Genomic DNA, 24,379 nt, shown 5'->3' with positions numbered 1-24,379 from the left:
CTCTCTGCACTAGAAGCTCAGAAGAAATCTCCTGTGGGTCGACGGAATCTTCCCCCTGCAACCGCAGGCACCAAAGAACTGCTTCACCGGTCCTCTGGGTCTCCTCTCAGCACGACGAGCGAGGTCCCTTGAACTCAGCAACTCTGTCCAAGTGACTCCCACAGTCCAGTGACTCTTCAGTCCAAGTTTGGTGGAGGTAAGTCCTTGCCTCCCCACGCTAGACTGCATTGCTGGGAACCGCGTGTTTTGCAGCTGTTCCGGCTCCTGTGCACTCTTCCAGGATTTCCTTTGTGCACAGCCAAGCCTGGGTCCCCAGCACTCTAACCTGCAGTGCACGACCTCCTGAGTTGTCCTCCGGCGTCGTGGGACCTTCCTTTGTGACTTCGGGTGAGCTCCGGTTCACTCCACTTCGTAGTGCCTGTTCCGGCACTTCTGCGGGTGCTGCCTGCTTCTGAGTGGGCTCCTTGTCTCCTCACGCAATTGGCGACATCCTGGTCCCTCCTGGGCCACAGCAGCATCCAAAAACCCTAACCGCGACCCTTGCAGCTAGCAAGGCTTGTTTGTGGTCTTTCTGCACGAAAACACTTCTGCACGACTCTTCACGACGTGGGACATCCATCCTCCAAAGGGGAAGTTTCTAGCCCTTGTCGTTCTTGCAGAATCCACAGCTTCTACCATCCGGTGGCAGCTTCTTTGCACCCACAGCTGGCATTTCCTGGGCATCTGCCCACTCCCGACTTGATTGTGACTCTTGGACTTGGTCCCCTTGTTTCACAGGTACTCTTGTCAGGAAATCCATCGTTGTTGCATTGCTGGTGTTGGTCTTTCTTGCAGAATTCCCCTATCACGACTTCTGTGCTCTTTGGGGAACTTAGGTGCACTTTGCACCCACTTTTCAGGGTCTTGGGGTGGGCTATTTTTCTAACCCTCACTGTTTTCTTACAGTCCCAGTGACCCTCTACAAGGTCACATAGGTTTGGGGTCCATTCGTGGTTCGCATTCCACTTTTGGAGTATATGGTTTGTGTTGCCCCTATCCCTGTGCCCCCATTGCATTCTATTGTGACTATACATTGTTTGCACTGTTTTCTATTGCTATTACTGCATATTTTGGTATTGTGTACATATATCTTGTGTATATTTGCTATCCTCATACTGAGGGTACTCACTGAGCTACTTTGGCATATTGTCATAAAAATAAAGTACCTTTATTTTTAGTATATCTGTGTATTGTGTTTTCTTATGATATTGTGCATATGACACTAGTGGTACTGTAAGAGCTTCACTCGTCTCCTAGTTCAGCCTAAGTTGCTCTGCTAAGCTACCATATTCTATCAGCCTAAGCTGCTAGACACCCCTCTACACTAATAAGGGATACCTGGACCTGGTGCAAGGTGTAAGTACCCCTTGGTACCCACTACAAGCCAGGCCAGCCTCCTACATCTTCTAGGTGAGGAGATAATCTTGGGATCTAGCTACACCCAAAATCAAGACCGTGATTTTTTTGAGGGAGTTATCTAACCCCTTAGCTTTCATGGGAGCTTGAAGTATACTCATAGGAGGCAACTTCAGTTGTATAATGAATGTGGACTTAGATATACTCCTCCGCTATCAGGGGCCTTAGCACGTAAACTCTCTTCGGGATTGAGACAATGGCTAACTCATTGGGATGTATTAGAGATTTGGAGGGCACAACATGATCAGGTTTGAGAGTACTTCTGTTACTCACCAGTCTACAAATTGCACACTAGACTAGGTATGTTACTATGCTCATCCACATTTGGTCACTCTGCACAACACACCGAATACCTGGGGCGCACCTTGTCGGACCATAGTTCTCTATTACTGAAATGTTGGCCCCTGCCAGAGAGGCTGGCGATACCCCTTTGGCGTCTTTACTCCCCTGGTACTTGAAGACATCCCCCTTAAAGAGTCTTTAAGTAAGGCCCTCGCAGACTTTTTTTACCACAAACCAGGATCGGCCACGAACAGGTTAATCACATGTGAGGCCCTGAAGGTGGTGATCCAGGGTCCCTGCATAGGTCAGAAGGTAGGGGCCAGGAAAGTGCTAGAGGGGAAACTCAAGCGGCTGGAGGAAAGGTTACACAAATTGGATAACCGGATAGGGCTAAAAGGAGGAGTAGGAGGATGCCATAAAGAAACGAGTGAAGGAAACTTTAAAGCATTGGATCACTTTAGTTGCGTAGATTATAAAAACTATTTAGCTAAAGCACACAATGAGGAGGGCAAAGTAGGGAGACTGCTAACCTGGATGGTTACCTCACCAACTAGGTGGAAACCTATTACGCAACTGTTAAGTGATGATGGACTCCTCGTGTGTTCCCTGAGGGACATCAACAATATTTTTTTAACACATTACGAAAAACTCTATAGTCTCCCTGGAGCTCTTGCTGATATGGCAGTGACTGACTACCTGAGCCCTATACCTTGAACAGTGAACCCTGAACTACGGAATGCACTAGTCGGGCTAGTGACGGCACATGAGATTCGGGTAGCTATCAAAGAGCTGGCTCATGGGGAAACCCCTGGCCCAGACGGGCTGCCGTTGGAATTTTATACAGCTTTTTCCACCACACTGGCTCCCAAGCTAGAGATACTTTATGCAGAATCACTTTAATTGGGGCAGCTGCCGGAGTCTACTAGAGACGCACTGGTGATACCGCTCTTGAAGTCAGTAGACCCAGGGGCCCGAGCTTCAGCGTTAACCCCCCCCCTCTCTATGCTCAACCTGGACTTCAAAATATTAAGTAAGGTGCTGTGGCCATGAGATTGGCTCCACATATGCAAACTTTAATACACCCAGACCAGAATGGGTTTATTCTGATGAGAAATACCTCCCTTAATTTAAGCCGATTAGATCATGTCATGTATCATCTGGAAGTAGATCTTCACCCAAATGTGATACTGATGTCTAGCGATCTTAAAAAAGCATTTGACTCTATACGATGGGACTTCTTAGTCGCTGTTATGCTTCAAATGGGACTAGGTGAGGTGGATCAAGCTTCTCTCGGGATCCCTCAGGGCCAGGGTGCGGACAGCTAGTATGGTTCGTCTCAATACAAAATCCACAAAGGCACTAAGCAGGGGGGGTGCCCCTTGTCGCTCCTTCTATTTGCCCTCGCTGTTGAGCCATTGGCAACGCTATTCTGCCAACAAGGTGCAGAGCAGGAAATCAGGTTGGATGGTAAAGTACATATCATATCCCTTTACGCAGATGATTTGCTCCTCTACCTGAAATAAGGCTCCCGAGATGTGGAGAATGCAATGTCTTTGTTGGGGGACTTTGCCACCTATTCTGATCTGCATGTCAATAGCACGTATTCCCTTTTAGTCTGGGCCCTTGTCTCCTTTAAATACTTGGGTATTAGGATATTCCACTCCCTAACACACCTGCAAAACCCTAACTTAGGCACCACCCTTGGATCGTTTAGATCCTGTGTAGACTTCTGGAGGTTCCTGAAGCTGCTGATAGTGGCAAGGATCTCCCTAGCCAAAATGCTTATGCTACCCAGACTACAGTATTATTTTGTAAATTTGCCGGTTAAAATATGGTCCACATGGTTGAAACGACTAGACTCACTACTATGTGACTTAATCTGGGATGGTGGTTGGAATAGTCTCTCCGGAGGTCCTCCACAATCCCCTGGATAAAGGAGGAATAGGTGTACCAGATTTTGAGTTATATTATGTGGTGGCACAGCTGCAATGGGTTGCAGGGTGGTTGGATGGTGATAACCCCCCTGGATGTCCCACCTCATCTAGGTTGAGTATTAAGGGGCCTCTCCTGCCAAAATTACTTAACAAACCACTAGCAACCCCGCGGATACTGTTTGAGGTGGCTTTATGGTGCTGGAGAAGTGTGCTTGGTAGACTGAAGGGGATTTCCATTTCTGTGCAGGCACTGCCTTTGGTAGGACTCCCCCCTCTGAGACCCCTTAACCATTTTCACACATAAGCAGCTTGTATCATTGACAGAGGTGGGTCTAACGACGGTGGGAGACTGCTTTCAACAGGGGACACATACCTTTAGCAGACCTAGTAAAACCTTGTGATTTACTCCCGAGCTAATTTCTAACATATCGAGCGCTAACACACTCCTTTAAAGATTTGTTCCTGAGCACTGACCAAGAACAGGAAAGACACATAGTATTACAGAGCTTATTGACCCTAGGAAAACCTAGACATTTGGTAAAGTGGCTATATCTGGCACTACTGCACACAGTCCAAAAGCCCCTATTAAAGAACAAACAGATGCGGGAGACATTGTTGGGTGGGATATAGTGGACTCAGAATGGTGAAATATGTTGGCATATTCCAGTAGGGTTTCTAGGAATACAAGACTGAGATATACCCAATTCAATTATTTGCACATGACCAAGGTGAAGACCCTGGAACAGACATGACTACAGCAGCCCCTATCACATAAGACCTCGAGGGACCCTTCTAAGTGATATTAGCAATTGAGACCTACAGACCCTGAGACCATCTTTGAGTTTCTGATTTTATAAGGGAATTCGTGGATAAAGCAGGCGCTAAGTATAGGCAGAGGGCACGACCTTCCCCTTTGACAGGATTCCTCTCCTGCTCTCCCCTTCTCTTGCTCTCCCGTTCTCCTGCTCTCTTCCTAAACCCCTCTCCCCCACAGGTGCATAATGGGAATACTCCTGCCCTTTTATGTGACATTACATGTAAACAAACATATAGCGCTTCCGACAAAATCACACAATTTGAGATTTTTTTTCTTTCTTGCTTAGCCTTCATGTCAAGGGGCACATGTAAAGCACCATTGTAAGCACAAAATAATTTATTGATGCCATTATTATTATTTTCTGAGCCTATGAACACCAGAGGTCCAGGAGGAAATTGAGTTAGAGGTTGAAACTTGTTGGCTGATGGTATGGACCCACAAAACTAGTTCAGGTGCCATAAGTCACCCCATTCTTTCCTCTAAAGCAAAAAAGGTCACCACAAGACAACTTGGTATCAAAATATCCCTTTTCAATGGTTTTTGTACATGTAAGGACCAACACAGACTATGTTAAATAACTTGACATTATAATGTAATACAAATACTCACATGGACACACATTTATGGTGGGGGTACATTGGTCCACAAATGACTGAGAACAACACTTTTTACTCGATATGAAGTGCTGATTTTAATCCTAAAATATATTCTAACAGTACGCACTTTACTAGAACCTTTGGTCCAGGTAGTTTTTGTTTTTTTTAATGTACTTTGTAAAGATTTGTGTGCTAAATTAATCTCTGATGTGCTTGTGGTGGCTGCATGTTACTGTGGTATCTGAACTAATCTAGAGCCGTAACTGAGGCAGGGGCTGTGTTCCATTAACAAAATAATGGATCTTTACAGATAGAGTAAAAAGCAAACCAGACAGAAAGTGTTGTTCTGTACTTTTGAACCTGGGAGTGCCAGGATGCGGGTGGGATGTCTGTATGAGAAGTTTTTGGAGGTTCTAAGAAAGGGGGTTAGAAGAAGTTAGAGACCTCTGTTGCTGGCAGTGGTTGTGGCTGCTTCTGTATAAGAAGAAATAACTTTACCTGTGAACCATCCTGTTGAAGATGAAGCGTAAAAGTTCAAGGATGGAAAATTTGGAATATCAGCATGGTTTCTGTTTGCAGAAGTCCTGGGTGTGTTGGGTTGAATGATGTTGAGCTGCTTCCTATGAGTGTAGCTGAGAGTAATGTTTTAATCGATGTGCCAATTTGTGATGCTGATTTGGTTCCAAGTGATTTTGAAAATGCTCCTAGAAATGCATTGTGTGCCAAGGGAGTTGAAGACGTGTTAAGAAAAAAGTTCAAGAACCAAACGTTGTCCTGCAAAATTTTCAGAATGTTAAATATTACCTTTCATGTGCCATTTGTGGGGAATGTATTGTATTAGTTTTTTGAGTTTATATTTACTCAATCTATAGCATGCATATGTATACATATGTATATAAGAATGTTTCTATTTTTTTTTTTTTTTTTAACCTTTAGGAATTATTGTGTAGTTTTTTTGTTTTGTTTTTCTCGGAACAATGTATTATTTGCCGAAAGGGGGAGAGGTGTTGTGTTCTCTATCTTCGACCCTGGAAGGGCCAGGATGTGGGTGGAATGGTGAAGATGGACTGTCCGTATAAGAAGGTTGTGAAGGTTCTAAGAAAGGCAGTTAGAAGAAGTTAGGGATCTCTGTTACTGGCAGTGGCTGCTCCTGTATGAGAAGAAATTAACTTACCTGTGACCCATCCTGTTGGAGTGCCTCATTTCCTACAGAAATCCTGGTGCTTGGTATATATGTTACCGTGCCTATCAATGATTAAAAAGTCTGGAATTGAAGAGAGCACATATGTATGCTACTGGATATAGAGAAATAACTATTTTAAATTTACAAAAGCTAAGAGTGATTAATTAGCTGGTCCTAGAGATACTTTTTAAAAGGACTGTGTGGAAGGAGCAAGTGACGTTCTGGATCAGTGGTTGAACTCTTGATGTCTAGTCAGATTCTGCCTTTGCGGTAGCCACATATTATACCTACAATATTTTCAGTTATCTCCCTTTCTCTAATCTGTCCTTCATTTTAAGATTTTGCTAAATTGTATATTCTTGTTTCAGCTTTGACTTTAACTCTACTGAATTGCAGTGTTCTGATACATCAAAACATTCAACATTGCTATCTTGATAAATATACATTTTTTCTACATAGAAATGGGACATGGGGCAGTGTGAGGGGCATGTATTCTTCTTGACTTAATTTTAGTTTTTGGTTAAATTTTTCATGGTCACAATTAGTTTTCTTTTTATTAGGGAACTGGATGCTGGTCTGCCTCATTCATGGTATCATGGGTGTAAGGAGGCAAAAATATGTGTGTTCTGGGAGTGTTCCAGCCATCGTCCCTCCAAAAGAAGCTCCACATAGCTATATACGCTACTCTACTCCAAAGAAGTAAGTAGTTTCTGGGAAACTGAATGATGCTACTCTGAATCTCAATGTGCGGTCCTGTAGCCCTTTGTCACTCAACAGCTGATTACTTGTCATGAGAAGAGGCTTTGTGAACCTGAATTATTCCTTCATTATCAAGGGCCTTACGAGGAAGTGACCCCAATCTTCACAATCATGTGGATGCACATTCAATAAACAGTCTAGGAAACTGGCTCTGAGAATTTGATGACATTGTATACTGCTAGTACTAGTCCCATCACAACACAATAACATCATGCCATTGAGCCACACTGATTTTTTCCCCCCCTCCCCCGCCCCCGGCCCACAGCCCATTGGCTTCACTTGCAGGTCCATCTTGTGGCATGTTACTAAAAATACCGCCAACATCCTTATTTTACATCACAAAGACTGTATCCAATACATCATGGTTGGTCCTACTCCACATAGTTAATATGGAAGCCACGTTCAAAGGGCAGCCCCAGAGAGCTTGCAAAACCAATTTCTGGCTGACATCAATTCCAAAAATAATACGAGCTTCAGATGTGCTACTCTAAAGCAGCATCCTGAAACCATCAATGCTGACAACTGTCTTAGCCTGAGAATTAACATAAAAAACCACTGGGTATTTGTAATCCACAGCAACATATTAATGGTTCAGAAAGGGACCAACAAACACCTGTAAGTAAAAGTTCTGCTAGTCACAACCAAACCTCAACACATTTTCAAAAATTACATAGTCATGTTCCAGACTAACAATAAAAATGTAATGTCTTGTCGGGTGATCTTTGGTAGACTAAAAAAGTGCAAGAAATTGTTAACCTCACTGCAACATGTTTCAATTAATGTGACCCACATAAATAAGATGGAGACTGACAGCCACAAGACTGATTACTGATAACTGGTTTCCTACAAAGAAGGAATGGCAAATATGTGTAGATGGACATGTTCAAAGCCTCTCCCACCAAAGCACTGCTCTAGCTGAATCCAATCCGATTTACTCTTCTTTCTGTTTCCCCCACTAGAGCACCAGAAACTGCAGACTTGCCAGAGGATGAGAGTGAGCTGGAACACGCAAAAAGTTCACATGGTAAAGAAGCTTCACGTGGGTAGTGGGTGGCAGTTGGGGGTGATATTGGTAACTGGTGCCATGCTATCCGTTTTGTTCCTTATTTGTGGTTAAACCTATTAAGCTGTCTCTCCCTACTCATGACCATGTGCTCAAAATTTGCTCTTGTGCTTAACTAGTAAAAATGAGGTCAGACCCTCTTGTCATCTTCCTGCCATACAAGGTCCTTTTTTGCCTGTAGACACTAAAGCTCTCTGCTGTTTTGCCATCTGACTATGCTTGGGTTCAAGATTGCAATTACTCCAGCACGAGACACGGCATCTGGATCCTACAACAAGACCCTCTATCCTAAGGCCTTGTTTTCCCTGTAGACACTGACGTTTCCAGGTGTTTTTTCAGATTGTGCATAGTCTAGGATTGCAGTTATTCCAAAGTGTGACGCCCAACAAGGCCAACTCTTCCCACCTAGGGAGGTCTTGAAAGTCAAACACTTCTCTCTCCATCATCTTTGTTGTTTTCTTCCTTGATGGAATAAGCAATTCTGTAGTCCCACTAGACTACCACCAGTAGCAGGACCACCCTGAGTGACACCCTGTTTCTCTTGTGAAGCCTCTGTCCCAGAGGTGTTCCTCCTGGAATGCTCTGGGTGGATCACTTCAGTTCTAGTGAGCACAGTATCCACCTTCCCAAAGTCCTGAGGTCATTTGTCAAAAGCCAGTTTGTGGAAAGATCATCTGTCACTCAGTTTTCTTTTAGATTTGAGCACAATGACCAGATGATGTTGTTTACATCAGTGAGCCTTTGCATCCTTGCAATTGTTTAGTAGTTCTTTAAGGTAACTATCAAGGATAATAACCTGCTGGGCCGCCAGAATGATTGTGGACACAAAGACCCTCGATGTGGAGGTCCTGCCTTGTGATTCTGGGTAAACGGGTAAGGACGTATGTTTTCCCACATCCTCTAGATGTAGGAACTGTGTAGGTAAGACTTTGTTGTTCTTAGAGAGCATGTATCACAATGAAGACAGCACAACACTCATTTATGATACTTCCACATTTGAGGCTACGAATGCAGTATTCCTCCTGGAATCAATCAGTTTATTGCCACCAGGTAGTACCAGTAGAGTAATAAAGTTGAGTGGGAAAAATGTCCCCTGGTAGACATGTTACAATGTTGCTTTTAGCATCGTTCTTGTCCCAGCAGCACCCTACTATAGGGAGTACCATAAATAGAGGGGATGAGCGAGCTGCCTCAAACACCTGTGGAGTTGTACCTCCTGCATGCTCTGCCATGTCCTGGTAGTTGGCGAAGCGTGAGGCTTCAGAGTGAGAGCCTCCTCCTTCATCCCTTGCATGGGCCAACCTGTGGCACCATTGGCATGCAACAGATGCTCAGACTCCTCACTGCAGTTGCCCTACCCTCTCCCACTCCAGGATCAACAAATCAGGTGAAGACCTTTGAGAGAGGTGCAAGCTTTCTATGACCTTCAGTATAGCTGAGCGTCCACAGCCCTCTCAACCTCCCTTTTCCCTTGGCTAGCACAAGAGGCTCCTGTGGTCAGCTAGACATCCCTTGTGATTCCAGAAGTTGTGAACAACCACAAAAAAGATGCGGCATGGCTAGAAGTTCCTGAACATGGATATTGCTTTGACCGGTGGACATTGAGGTTCACTTCTTTAAAGGTTAGGCTTCTTCCGAGTGGGGCTGTATAGCCACCTTGTGAGGGGTGCACATTTTACATTTGGTTAGTGTTTCATTGAGATGCAAAGCTCAGTGCATTGATGGGTAACCTCTGTAGCATTGCAGTTGGCAGCAGGGTGAGTTCTAGAGGGGGTACTGAGGGGTTGCTGTACAATGGCAGAGCTGCATGGGATAACATTGTTGGTGCATGGGATGCTTATGGTTCCTTGAAAGTTCATGTGAAAAGTGATACTACTTTTTGCTCCGTCTCATGTTTTATTTCTAGGGTCCCACCTGGAGAATGACTCCTTGATTAAGTGTGATTTTCTTCTGGATGCTCCGCCATCTGTCTGTAAGCAGCTGAACAACACTGTACGAACGCCTGTCAATTTTACACCAATTGTGAAATTACGCCATATCTATTCTGCCAGCCACGAGGTATTAGAAAAACAGGTGCGTGTGTAAAGCTGTACTTGTGTCACGTGGTAGCTTGTGAGCCTGCAGTGGTATTCTGCTGAGACCTGTTGCTAGTTACGTGGTACGCAGGGCAAGAGCCTCTACACAAGTGAGTTTGGCAGTAGCCTTATGACACCACCATTAGTTGGGGCCATGTTACTGGTAAAATGAATAGCTGCCTTTGTGGTCACTGCCCTCCTATCACTAAAGCGGTCTATAACTGACACATTGTTTCCAGCCCTTGCTCATTTTGGATGGCTTTGTTGGGTATCTTGGCTGTCTGCTCAAAAATTGATGGCTTTCCATTTTCTTCAGTTTATTTTATCCCAGATTATTGCTGTTTCATTTTTCTGATCGGATGAGTTGTATCCTTTCATTCATACTTGAGCAGACACTATTTATTTATTTACCAAAAACAATTATTGAGCACTCCGTGGGAATGTATGTTTTCCTTGCTCCTGTCTTTTTTTTTTTTTTTTTTTCCCTCTTTCTCCCCTTGTGCTTGTTTTGTTGTCCACCCTTTCTGCCGCCTCCAATATGCCACCACTTACACAATCGCAGCTCAACCAATTGCATGCCAACTTAATTCCAACATGGAGACTCCCAAGTAAATTCCTAGCACTACATTTCAAATGACCCGACAGCCATCTCCACTACCACATAGCCACTACACTTGCTTAATTCACTGCTCCTATAGTTCTACACTATCAAACATAATCTACTCACATATACCTAAATCATACATTATTTAAATGTTGCATTAAAAATCCAAAATCCAAATCCAGAGTAACTTTTATAAATAGTCCTTGTGTTTTCTCAGCACACTCGGTGCAGCCATCCATGCTCTGTGCAAGTGTATGATGTCACAACACAACCTAGATGCACTCTTTATCACAGAAACTTTGCTTGGATCTCCATCCAACACCTGATTGTGTGTTGAATGTTGCAGTCTGTAGAGAAGAGGATGTTAGACTGTGTGCAAGGGAGGAAGAGGACTAGCCATCACCTGCAAGGTGCCCTCGCTCTGCACTTACTGATCAAGTAACACCCAAGTCATTTGACCTCTTTACCTGCTGTTTACCACTGAGCATCAAGCACAGGTGGACTCAAGAACTTCACCAGAGTAACTTTTAATCAGCCCTCTCTCCATTCAGCACTCGAATCCTCATACTTCACCCTCAGTGGTGACTTCAGCACCAACACACAAAACAGTCCATCGCCTCACTCCGTAAGATGCCGGATATCAAGCAGCACATCTTCGAACCACTAATTCCAGAGGCTGCAGCCTTGGCCACCTGTCTAACAGTCATTCCAAGCTTGTAACACCATGGCCCACTTCATCTTGGGGATATGATGAAATGGAGAGCCTTCAGTCTACTGAAAGGCTAAATTAACAGCCACCCCCCAACACACACAGGTCCACTTGTTATGAAAAAAAGAAAGAATATTTAGTGGGACTGGAATGTCTCCTGCATGATATACAGGTATTTCTCTGACATGAATTCCTAACATCCTGATTTTAATTTCTGGCCCGGGGGGAGGATTGGGGGAAATATGGGGGTAGAGGAGTATGCACGCGCAAGTGTTAATGAAAGAAATTATTTGGCGAACACGGGTTGCCCAGTTGTATAAGAGAAATTAAGGCGACCTGAATAGACTTGTTCTTAATAGACGGAAAGTACGCTAGTTTATTAAAGTCTCCTTTGCAGCATATATTAAAAAATGTATAATGATCGTACATGTTGACTAATGATTTTTATTACCCCTTATTAGTTTACATTCAGCAAGAATGATATTTCTACATATATCCTAACTGGCAGAAGAGGGAAATGGGTTTCAAGAACTGCTTGAGTTTACATGAGTGCAACCTCACTTGTAACACAGCCCAAAGGCTCATGTTACCGTTGTGTGTTATTGTTGCATTTTAGAGTAAAGCTCTTTGCAGCTCGATCTAAAGTGGAGTAAGGCTGGGTGACATTCTTCCACTTATGAGGGCTGAAGTAGGCATCTGTCCAAAATTATTTATTATTTTCTCAAAGACCTAACTGATTGCAGTTTGTTGCATTGATATTAGTCAGCAAGTTCCTTTGTGTTAGCTCTGGAGTGGAATGGGTTTCTGAATCTACAAGGACGATGTAAGCACTTCCTCTGTGGGGCCTCAAGAAACTAGATATTATACCTGGAGATTACTGTTTACGGCTGCAACCTGCAGCCTGGATTATTAAGGTGTGTGTAAGAATGTTGTGCCATCAGTGCTACAGAGCACTTCACTGGCATCTACCCCATGGTCTGTACTGTCACTTGTTGAGATCTAAAACACTAAGGGTTTTCTTTTGGCTTCTGATATATGGCTGACCAATGCTACTGCTCACAGCCACTTCTAATGACTTGCCGTTCAGAGTCTTGGTTTAGGAGATTGAGGTGAGCAATGAAAAAGATCTGTCTTATCACCTCTGATTTTCTCATAAATGTAAGGTTTACAGTTAATGCAGTTTCGGTATCCATTTTGATATACTTTGTACCGACAAAATGCAAATGACTACACAAATGAACAGACTTTCTTGGTATGTGTCCCGCAGAATGTGTGTGACTGTTGATGGAATATACCTGAGCCCCGGAGCAAGGGTGGACTGGGGAACCCAAAGTAGCCCTTGTAAATTTTGTCAGACCAGCTCCTGTACGGTGTATAGCAAGTGTAAGCACAGCGAGTGAGCCTGCCCACTCCTGGATGGGTGTAGCTGTAGTGCCTTGCAAGTTTACGATGACTGGAACCTTTTGGTTCCTGATGGACTCCGTAAAACTGTGACATAAGTGTTTAGGTGTGGTGAGTAGATTTCATGTTAGAATGATGAGTTCACAGTTACCTGCAGAGCAGTAAAGAGAGTGTAAGACCAAGCTCCGCGTGTGGCTTAGACATTTACCAGTACCCAGGCTGGGGAGGATGCTACAACTGGAGAGATTAAGGATACATAACCTGAAGATTGACCGTGCTCTCAGAGTTTTTTGTGGTCCAGCAAACTGCTTGTGCGTTCAGTTGAAGTGAAAATCGATGTTTGGTGTATGTGGAGTCAAAGCGCCACTCCTGCCAGTGTGAAGCTCCTGAAAAGAACAAAAGTCTCATTGAGAAGTTTATGCATCATTGGCCAGAAACTTGCTAGTAAGGTCGTGAATGACCACTATGCGACACTGAGTTATAAACCATACAGTACGACTACGCTAAAGGCAGCAACAACTAGGTACAGAGAAACGCTAAAGGCAGTAACAACGAGGTATGGAAAATACGAGCAAGGTACAGAGAACAGTGTAAGCAGCAACAGATAAATGCAGAGAAATTTTAGAGGGGGTGATAATCAAATATATAAAGAATATAATCATGCTTACAAAAACCTGAGGAAAGGGAGCCATCCGACCTCCGCACCGGCCACCACAACCCAAGCCGAAGAACGGGCCTTTTGTGCTTAAAAGGCTGGTGAATCATGTTGGACCGACAGAGGTCATAATGGCAGTCGAAGATACTTCCAAAAACTAAATATTGATGGCAGAGGGACTGCATGGGTAGAAATGTTTGATTTAATCGATGCACTGGAAGAAATAGACAACAAAAATATTGTCCTCAACAATCTTGCTGGTAAAAGACGTTATAAAGAAACTGCAGCGAACTGAAGAAATCAAATCAAAGAATCTTTAAATTTCAAGTTCAATCCAATGTCGAATGTCCGTTACGTAAGATACATTTTCAGTCGGGGATGACAAAGTTGGTGAAACAGAAAAATTTGTTGAGAGACTTGATACTCCCGCCACACATTGTAAGTTCAATTTAATGATGAAGCCATAAGTCTCTGAATTATTGACTGTCTGTCAGGTTTAGTCAAATGACGAATACTGAGAGAAACCCTTAGGCTGGAGTGAGTTCTAATGGCTGCCAGAACTTAGGAACGTACTGATCAACAAGCTGCTGACATAGATGCCGGATGTGCCCAGAATGAGTCAGTTATGAACATGAAAACTAAGCAGAAACACAAAGGACACAAATTGATATCTTGAAAGAAAAAGAAACTGTACCTTAGATGTGGATTTTCATTTCCACACAAAGGTAAATGTCTTGCCAAAGGTCAAGTATGCAAAGGCTGTGAGAAGGAGAACCATTTTGCAATGGTTTGCAAGGCGAAGGAAAAGCTAAGTGCGTCACGATGAGAAAACAAAATGGACGCCAGAATGTTCCAAAAGCGACGTTCTAGGCACAAGGCCAAGCGGCAACATCCCTTGAGGCAAATCGACACTAAACAAAAACGATCGCCATCTAAATCTTTGTCCAAGATTACTTCAGTTTCATTGTCCAGTGACAGTGAGGGAGATTGATGTGCTATGTCGATGTTCACCTAAAAAAAAGTGCTCATGTCAGACTGGCAGCATGCAAAGAAGAGTTGGAGTCAGAGCAAAGTCGACAAGTAAAATCACAAAAGTCAGCCAAACATTGTCCAAAGATTACACTGAAAGTAAACTGTTGTTCCACACCTTATTTATTATTGACAGTGATGCGTCAAACATTATGCTTGAGGGGAAATACAATGAACTGTCTCCATTGGCCCCATCTCACACTGTCAAGACTAAAGTGTAAACACTGGCTGCATCGACACCAGTGAAGTTAAGGTTCATTCATAGCAACCATGAGACACAGACAAAAGTACAAACACCCATTCATATACTTCAAGGTACTGCATCAAGTGTCTGTTTACTCAGTGTCAACACTGCTGTTGATATGGGACTGATTTCTGTGACCTACAACATGAATGCCCATCACAAAATATTAAGTCCGTTCCTGTCATTATTTTAGAGACTGGGAAAACTTAAGACCATGAAAGTGAAACTGCATATCAATGAGGATGTTTTTCCTTTTGCTTAAAGACCTAGACTAATTGCATTCCATCTACAGGAAGCTGTTGAGAAAGAGCTTGAGACCTTACTACAGAATGATATAATTAAATAATCTACTGGTCCCACTCCATGGGTTTCGCCCATAGTGGTAGTGCCCAAAAAGTCAAATGAAGGAGCTGTATGCATCTGTGTTGATATGCCGCAAGCTAACAAGGCAGTTGAAAGAACAACATCTCAGTCCGCACATTGCCAACATGATAACATAGCTAAATGGTGCCAAAGTCTTCTCTTGCCTTGATCTGAACAAAGGATATAATCAATTGGAATTCAAAGAAAGTTACAGGCACATTACCACCTTTTTCTACCATATTGGTTTGTTCAGCTATACATGCTTGAGATTTGGTGTATCATCAGCTGCAGACGTTTTTCAAGACATCATTCGACATATCATACAACTTGTTTACAAATGCTTTCAATTACACCGAAGACACATTGGTTTTTGGAGCTACCCAATAGGAACATGATAAAAATATGAAGCCAAGTATGACCAGGTTAACATTTAATCTAGTTATTGCTCGCTGTATCTATCTTACATGTAGTTAGGGAAAGCTAGGAGGAGACTGGTGTGGCTTCGAGGCTTTAGGTGTTTGGTGGTTCTTGTGATCACTGTTGATGTGCTCCTGGAAGAGAAGTCTGTTTGTCTACTGTTATTTTCTGAGATCCAGTAGTGATGCTGAAAATGTCTACCATGGTTAGGGATAAAATGATTCCTTTTAGAGAAAATCTTTACCAAAACATCTACACAATCTTAAGAGATGAAAGTACTAAGCTCTGTTGCTGAGATTTTCTTTTTCAATACTGTGCTAGTTAGCAGTCAGGAACAAATATGAATTCTTTTTCTACTTCCGTCTTCATATTGCAGGCAATAATCGGAGTCCCTCAGCGTCACTTGGGCACAGCGTTTGATGCACTTTCAGAATCTAAAGCCTTCACAACCAACATGTCTCTTACCAGCAACCTGTAAGTATGACGCTCTGTTGTATTTCATGTGGTGTCTGCCTCTGCCCAGCCACATGTCTATGTGCTTTCCAAACCCTCCAGATGAGAACATCTCAGCTAAGTCCCTTTTGTAGGGTGAGTCTACCACAGTGCAAGCTGTTTGGTTGCACAAGACCTATTTGCATTGTACCAAGAACTTAGTTGGAGTACACCCATTGAGTTCTACTGGTTGGCTTTATTTTCACTCCCGTTTGCTTGCTTGGTATTCAATCGCGTGTCTTATCCATCTTGTTTGTCCTTCGCTTCCACGGAGTATAGCCTCTTTACTTGTGTCCACCTACTGCTCACTTTTTAGGAACTACTTTTTTGTTAAGAACTCCATGAGTGTGTTTTCGAGCTCTCTCCATCTTGTGCCGCTTCCCCCAGCCAAGTATCCCTGCACTCCAGTTTGTCCCACCCAAGGTGGTGCATGACTTCACTCAACGTCCCATTTGGTCTAGAGCAGGGTTGGATACTCTCTTCACACAGCAAAGTGTAAAAAACAAAATCAACAAAGAAGCAGGGTGATTAACACAAGCATGCTTCAAGCACGTCCTCTCTGACAGAAAGTGCTCCCACACACAGAGTGGGGTGAGTCAAGTGTGGAAGTTAAAAGTATTTAGTACTTTGAGCTTACATGAACCACTTGAGCTTAACATAGTCATGGGATAGGTAATAGCTTCCTGTGACCTGATGCCCTCAGGAATGGACACCGGTGAATACCAATGAGTGTTACACCCCCTTAGAGAGACTTCTTTTCAAGTGAAGCAGACTAGATGGCACATACGCTGTCTGTTGTGAGACATGTTGTGGTTTACCAAGAACACAGAGGAGCTTGGAGACCGTTTGTTGCTTACTATTGTTTGGCTTTCCTATCACATTCATTTGACTGTTTTTGTTCTATTCATGTCCCAGCTTGTCAATCTTGTTTGTCCCTCCCATAGAACATATCCTCTTTACCATCTCTTTGATCAGCTGGTATCTCTGCTTCCACAGCTTGCTTTTTAAGCACTACTTTTTTCTTGTGTGTTAAGCAGTTCACAAGTGTATGTAGTTTTGAGTTGTCGTTTTTGTGTACTTGTCTCCACCTGCACTCAGTGTTTATCTCTGTTACCCATGAGCTTCTTTTCATTGCCCCCCCATGCACCCTTTATCCCCGCCCTCCCTTGTGTTGCTTACCCTTCCAGTGTTGATTCCTCACCACCACCTTCCCCTGTGTAGCTTCTGCATCTGCACACCCTCCCCTGTGTTTTCAGCCTCTCCTCCATTGCTTCTGCTCCTTCCCCCCCACTTAAAAAAAGGATCAAAAACGTTATTTGCTTTTTAAGAGTTCCCGATCCAGCATGGCGCTTCCATGAGGGTGTTACCTTGTGTACACATTATGTTGAAAAGTGCTTAATTAAGGTGTACTTTAGTACTTTTTTTTCCCCCCCCCCCCCTAATCCAGGTCGAATTCCATGTCACCGCGCCAACTGTGCCAGTCAACAACTAAGGCAGGGCATCCATGCCGAAAGAAGGCGGTCTCTGGACAGGTGTTCTGCCATGTCCATGTGTCTGGGCAGGTGTCCTATGCTTCTCCGTAAAGGCGTGGAGCTTCATGTACCTGATTCGCCACACAGTCTCCTGAGCCCTGGACTTGAGCTATCATTTTCTAAGCCATGGCTCTTCTTAAACTTTTAGAAGCACTTCTGTCTAAATGGATCTTTTCTTGAGTAAAGTGACCTCTGTTGTCAAGAGGGAGGGTGTGGCTTCTGGTGTACTTATGATGTTGGATCATATCAGTTTCTCCACTTTGCACTTTTTAATGGCACCTTGTATTCTGAATGTGACTTTTAATGTTGTTCTTGTACATTAATACTAAATAGTTGTTGTAAATAAACTATTCAGTTTTGATACATCTGTGTTTTTCAGTATATTTTAGGACCACCTAGCACTTCTAGCAAACATTTGGCACAGACAGAATTTCTGCCTCTTACTTGACCCTGAAAGAGGGATCTATGGTATTTGCACCTCTGGGGACATACACCCTAGAACACATTCAGTCTCTTGTGCAATTTTATGGATATGTTTCCCCATTTTTGGGAAAGGTAAGGGAACACAAAAATCCCCTACATTGAGAGCATCAGATAGTGAGGTGCCTGTTGTCTCTAAATGTAGTGTAAACATTAGAAATCAAATATGGGGAAGAAAGCCATCTCACTAGGTGCTCTCCGGTGTGCAGGTAGCACAACCCATTTGGTTTCCATAAAACCAGTTTGTGTTAATAGGCTAGCAATGAACCATCCATGCTCCTATTCGTGCAGTAGTTTTAATTTCCTGCCACAATGTGATCTTACTATGCTTTTTAAAGTTTAGCTAATGTCATCTCACCCCAGAAAAAATGTTTTATCTCATTAATGCAACCCAGTGGATTGTGGAGATTGGTAGACTTCCAGTGTCTAGCAATAATGACTTGAACAGTATGGTCACAAGCATTGTGAACACAAACAGCTAGTGAAGAGTGATTGAGGTAGACATTTAACCCAAATAGCAAAGCTACATCTTCCTCTGGTATGATCCTATTGAATCTGACATTAATTTATTTTGTAGTTCATAGATACGATTTGTGGACACTTTGAAAACATGAGAAGATGGTGTGCCTGTTTTAAGCTGCACCGCGGACAGTGTTTGTCGTTTCATTTGAATACTTCATTAATCTTGAGTGGAGTCAATATTGGAGACATCAGTTATTCTTAAGAACAGTCTCCTATTCTTAACCTCATGGGATTTGTGAAGTTTTCAATGTTTTCCTTACCCTGCTAGGACCTAAATAAAAGTTGGCTTCTCATATCATAATTTAGAATGGAACCTGGAGATTGTTCTTTCAGAACATTCAGAGTTACAGATTTCCAGACAAAATGAGTGAATTCAAACTACTTTTTATTGACTTTAGACCTCGACAGAGGTCAACAATACAAAAATACTGTAAATAATCAGCTAAGGAAAAGTGTAAAAGACATAACCAGCACTGTTGATTCCTATTGTTAATACAAAGGTAAAAATGTTTTATAAAATGTATACAGCAAATTACACAAAAATTAATCCAGAGGGGACTCTGTTAAAGCAATCAGATCCTTAATTTTAATCACACCATATTTAAAACACAAAGGTTTTAGTCCTTTTAGGGATTCCAGTAAGACTCTTCCTCATTTGTCAGCCTTACTGATGGCTGGAAAAACAGGATATGGGATAGATCATGCTTCTTCAAGCTCCTTATCTTTAGGGGCTTTTTGTGAAGCATTAGATATTTTCCTGTTGAAGCACCCACTATTGCCACCTGCGAATTACCCCGAACTTGACCAACAAAAGATTAAATTCAGGACCCGAGGAACGTACAAATTAAATTAAAAAATAGGTGTAAGCTAAAGAGGCACTTTTTTTTTTTTTTTGGGAAGATGCCTAGTATATTGTTATGGGATGCGTAAACAATTTCAAAGTTCCATTGGATCTCTGGTGTAAGCATAATAGCAAGACACCCTTAGCATGGCCTCGCCTAGCCCTAGGGGTGGGCACGTCTATAACATAATAGTTATTCCAATCTACTTTATCTGTGGGCCAGGTTTCTGGGGACAGATAATTGCCGGGCAGAATCTTTGCAAATCGCGCAGCTTTAAAGCATCCAAACCAGTGATATTCCAGGATAAATGTTATTGCCAAAAGGGAAGCTTAAAGCCACCATTTGCTTTATTTTTGTTTAAATCCCTTGAAAGCCACGACCAGGCAGCAGCCTCATTTTTTTCCTCCTCGCTGAGCAGACTGATTCCAAATCTCTCTCTCCATCCTTTGTACCGACTATCATAGAATCTGCATGTCTTATGTTAAACATAACGCCGTCACGCTCAACTCCCTGATTAATAGCATGCTGGTATAGAGGCTTATGATGGATGCCCACGACATCAAACCCACTCATATGGAGCCTTTCAGTTTCTTGAAGAGCGAGTGATGGAGTTATGCTGGACCAAAACTCCACGCAAGCCCTAGATAGATCTTGTTTTAATGGAAAAGACACCATTTTTATTTCAGAAGAGGTTAAGGAATCAAGAAGGTAGGTTTTGCAGAAGTTTTTACATTTTCTGGCGATTCAGAGGGTCATATCTGTTAACAAAGGGATCTGCTACCTCAAGAGTGCAAAACTGGTCTGTTACTGCAACATTTGTTCCCCTCTAGAACTACTTTGCAGAGTTTGTGTAGGCCAGAAGATCTCATGAGAAGGCCTTAAACTCCCAAAACTAAAGGCCTGAGGATTTAATTGCCCCATCCCCTCACTGCTGGGTGAATGGGAAAGCAAACTAGAGGTTTGCATACTCTTTAAATTAGCCAAAGACACAACTTGCCCCTTAGCCTCGTCATCTGGAGGGGCTACAGTCAGATCAAATTTTACTCTGTGAGGCTAATGTTTATGTATTCTACGATTGCATTTCCTCTTTTCCCCCGCAGGTTTCTTCATTCCCCCCTTCTTTTTGGTGACAGATTTTCCCCTGGCCCCCGTCGTAGAGTTGAAGATAGGGTAGCAGGGACGGACTGCTGTCTCTGAACTGGCCTCCACGTCCAGCGGAGATTCAGCAAACAACCTGCCGAGTGAATAACTATTTCAGTCCCATACCCTTTCTCTTTTTTCCCCTTCGGAGGTCTCAAGGTAGTCTGCGTTGCACTGGTATGTATAAGAATATGCTGTTGGAATTGAGCTTTTTGACTAGCTGCAGACTTGCCTTCGAGCCCGTTCTCAACAGGGGACGGACCTTCAGCAGTCGGCGGCCGTTGTGCTTCATTAAGAACTCTAATATTGATGTCTGAATTTCAAGCGAGTGGCCAAGTTATTTATCTTTTCTAATAGTTCGAGTATTGATTGAAGTGCCATTTGGAGGTCTCGTAGGGACTTGGAAATTCTAATCTACAGAATGAAATGATGAAAAAATGGGTAGATCCGGGGCATGAGAAAAGCTAGCATCCAGTTCCAAAACTTTTCTGTTTTTTGGAGGTTTGCTCTTGTCTGGGCAGGGAAGCTGGCTCAACTCAACATCCAGGAGTGTGAAATTCATTGGAGGAGAGGATATTTGAGAGCCTTTGGGGCTACCCTTTGATTGCTTATAACCACAAAATTGTCAGTCCTAATTCTTTCAGTGTTGTCTGAGACATTTAGAACAGCTTCATTGCAATCCGGTTTTAAAATATCACTTATTTCAATTTCATCACCTGGCACGGCTATACAACCTTTTCCTGCTTGATTATTTCCAGTTTGTGCTGAGGAAATCATAGGGAAACATTTTGGAATTGCAATTAACCCTTCGAGAGTGCCAATATGTGCAGATTTCTGCGTACTGCGCCTTGCAGATTGCACGGTACCCAGCCTCTTCAATACTATAGCACGATTTCTTAACTTTTTAATTGTCATTATGGCAAAAATGCTATCTCCTTTATTCCAGTTAAATTCTCACCACCGCCTTTACCCACTGTAGGACACGCAAACAGCATTGATTACGAGTAACTGCTGGTTAAAACTGAGAGCCTTAAAGTATACCGCTTGAGAGAGAAACACTACTCTCAACAATTGGTGAAGGCAATAATAAGTTAATAAATAAGTTTCTAAAAATAAACACCTGGGGTTATCCCCAATTCGATAGTTGACTCACTCCTCACTTTGCCCTTTTTGCCAGCACAGATCTCCTATTGACAAGTCCCAGCGAAGCGAGGCAAACAGTTCACTGAAGTTGGGGCCATTCAGTGGTACAAACAGTAACTTCCACAACAGTTTCTGCAACAGCTATGGAGGGCCCGGCGCCTTCCACACAGAGGCCTCCAGTTGAAGTAACCGGCTGCAGCGGCTAAAATGAAGCACCCCTCCAGAGAAGGAACGCAGCCACACCTATGAACAGACTTAGGTGGTCATTCCAACCTCGGCGGTAAAAGGCGCTTACTGCCGTTCAGAAGACCGCCATAACACCGCCGCGGTAAACCGCCACGGTCATTCTGACCCACAACAGGCAAACCGCCAAAATACAGACATCCACACCAAAGGGCAGCGAGAAACTGGCGATGACCAAACCTCCACCGTCACGCCAACAGAAATACGCCCACACTATCACGACACACGAATCCACGCGGCGGTCTTTCAACCGCGGTATTCCATTGGCGGTACACACCGCTGCGCTCAAAATACACACACTTGTACAAAACACTACCACATTGGACAATTCAAAATACACACACCTGATACACATACACACACCACTCCCACACACCCATAACAATATAAAATACACACCCACATCACCCACAAACCTCCACTCCTAGAGATTCGTGAACACGCACCGAGAAAAGACATCCGAGCACCCAGACGCCCAATTCACTGTCACCCAGCAATATTTGCACGCACTTCACACAACAATACACATCACTACACTTAGCACCACACAATCCAACCTACACATCACCCACACCACCCCATGGCACCGCAAAGACACCCCAGGTTCTCTGATGATGAACTCAGGGTCAGGTTGAAGGAAATTGTACGAGTAGAGCCACAGCTGTTCGGGGCACAGGTGCAGCACAGCACCATTGCCAGGAAGATGGAGCTATGGAGCAGAATAGTGGACAGGGTCAACGCAGTGGGACAGCACCCAAAAAATCGGGACGACATCAGGAAGAGGTGGAACGACCTACGGGGGAAGGTGCGTTCCATGGTATCCAGGCACAACATCGCGGTGCAGCGGACTGGCGGCGGACCCCCACCTCCTCCCCCAGAATTTCCAACATGGGAGGAGCAGGTCTTGAACATCCTGCATCCTGAGGGCCTCGCAGGAGTAGCTGGAGGTATGGACTCTGGTAAGTCTCATCTTCACTACTTCATCCCCCCCCACCCCACCTGCATGCCAACTCATACCCCCACCCTCACCCCGATCACACCTACTCCTTGCAAATGTCTCACCATCACAACCCACCCATCCCAACACCTAGCCCTGCATGCGTCCACAAAGCATGGACACCTAAGCATGCCCACTGCACATACACATACAACCCCCCCCCCCCCCAAACCACAGTCACAACAGCCCCCACAAAGGAATGCCAGCACTGGGGTACACGGGCACCCACCCATTGCACGCTATGGCACACACAGAAGCAATAACCATACTTTTATACCCCTGCAGGACCCGAACGCCAGGTCACCGCGCAGGAGGGTCCACAAATGTCCACTCCACCCCCAGAAGAGGCCCACAGTGAGGACAGCAGCTCTGTCTCCCTGGATCTAGATGACCAGCCCGGTCCATCGGGGACCTCGGGACAGTCTGTTCCCCTCACACGGCCACAGCAGACCTTCCCCCCCCTCTGGAAACACCATCACAGCACCCACCCAGCGGGCCCATACCTCTGTCCCCAGGACACGTCAATCAGCGGTGTGTCCACCACTACAGGGAACCCATGCTAACCCAACACCCCAACAACAGGGACCTGGGGGCAGTGGAAGTGGGCACACGGTCCAGGGGACAGAGGCCCATGGAAACAGAAGAACTGGGAGGGCTGCTGTGCGACGGGGGGGGGACAGGCCCAGGGAACCCACTCTCCACGAGGCCCTCTCCTCCATCATGGGAGCATACCACCACTCCCAGGAGACGATGGCGACGGTCCTGGCCAGGTTTCAGGAGATCCAGCTTCTGCAGGAGCAACAGTATATGGGGTTCAGGGAGGAACTAAGAAACAACAGTTCCGCCATGGGTACCATCGTAGTGACCCTGAATGAGGTAGTCACCACATTGCGGGACACTGTGGCACCTCAAAGGGCCCCTGACACTAGCATGGACCAAGAACTGCCTACCACCTCCGCCGGCGCTAGTGGACAGGAGGCCCCGACACAAGACCAACAGGCCACCAGAACCCCACCCCCTGCAGAAGGAGAACCACCCCGCAAGCGGGCCCTGAGATCCAGGAAGAAGACAGAGTAAGATGTCAAGACCCCCGCCAGCAAAGGATACCGCCCTGATTGTCATCCTACTGTCCCACATTCTCACCCTGTCCAACCTTAAACTGCCCCTGCTCCACTTCCCACAGGCATTTGGACAATGCACCTGTGATACTGATAGTCTGGACTCTGCCATGGACAATCCTCCACCATCACCCCTCACCGATTTGCAACCACCCATCCAATTTAGAGCACTTGAATAAACACACTTATTGCACAAAACAATCTGGAGTCTGGCTGTGATTTAGAACAAATGTATTAGACATGACCGTGCCAAAATGTTCATTCACATTGTGATGCCAACAAAC

General features: G+C 44.3%; 1 protein-coding gene across 1 annotated transcript in view; it reads left to right on the top strand.

Moving 5' to 3' along the window:
• The window catches only part of LOC138274708 (protein brambleberry-like), a 117,812-nt gene extending 99,860 nt beyond the window's left edge, over positions 1-17,952 (top strand). Inside the window, exons 9-13 of the mRNA XM_069219015.1 lie at positions 6,828-6,966; positions 7,986-8,050; positions 9,996-10,162; positions 15,963-16,060; positions 17,526-17,952. Coding sequence (XP_069075116.1) covers positions 6,828-6,966; positions 7,986-8,050; positions 9,996-10,162; positions 15,963-16,060; positions 17,526-17,661 — 605 coding nt within the window. The 3' untranslated portion in view covers positions 17,662-17,952. The remainder of the gene's footprint in view (positions 1-6,827; positions 6,967-7,985; positions 8,051-9,995; positions 10,163-15,962; positions 16,061-17,525) is intronic.
• Positions 17,953-24,379: the final 6,427 nt, after the last annotated feature.

The sequence above is a fragment of the Pleurodeles waltl genome, chromosome 2_2 (genome assembly GCF_031143425.1).
Source record: "Pleurodeles waltl isolate 20211129_DDA chromosome 2_2, aPleWal1.hap1.20221129, whole genome shotgun sequence".
NCBI classification, from domain to species: domain Eukaryota; kingdom Metazoa; phylum Chordata; class Amphibia; order Caudata; family Salamandridae; genus Pleurodeles; species Pleurodeles waltl.
Note: the sequence above shows the minus strand (reverse complement) of the source record. Positions and strands in the feature narration are given on the sequence as shown.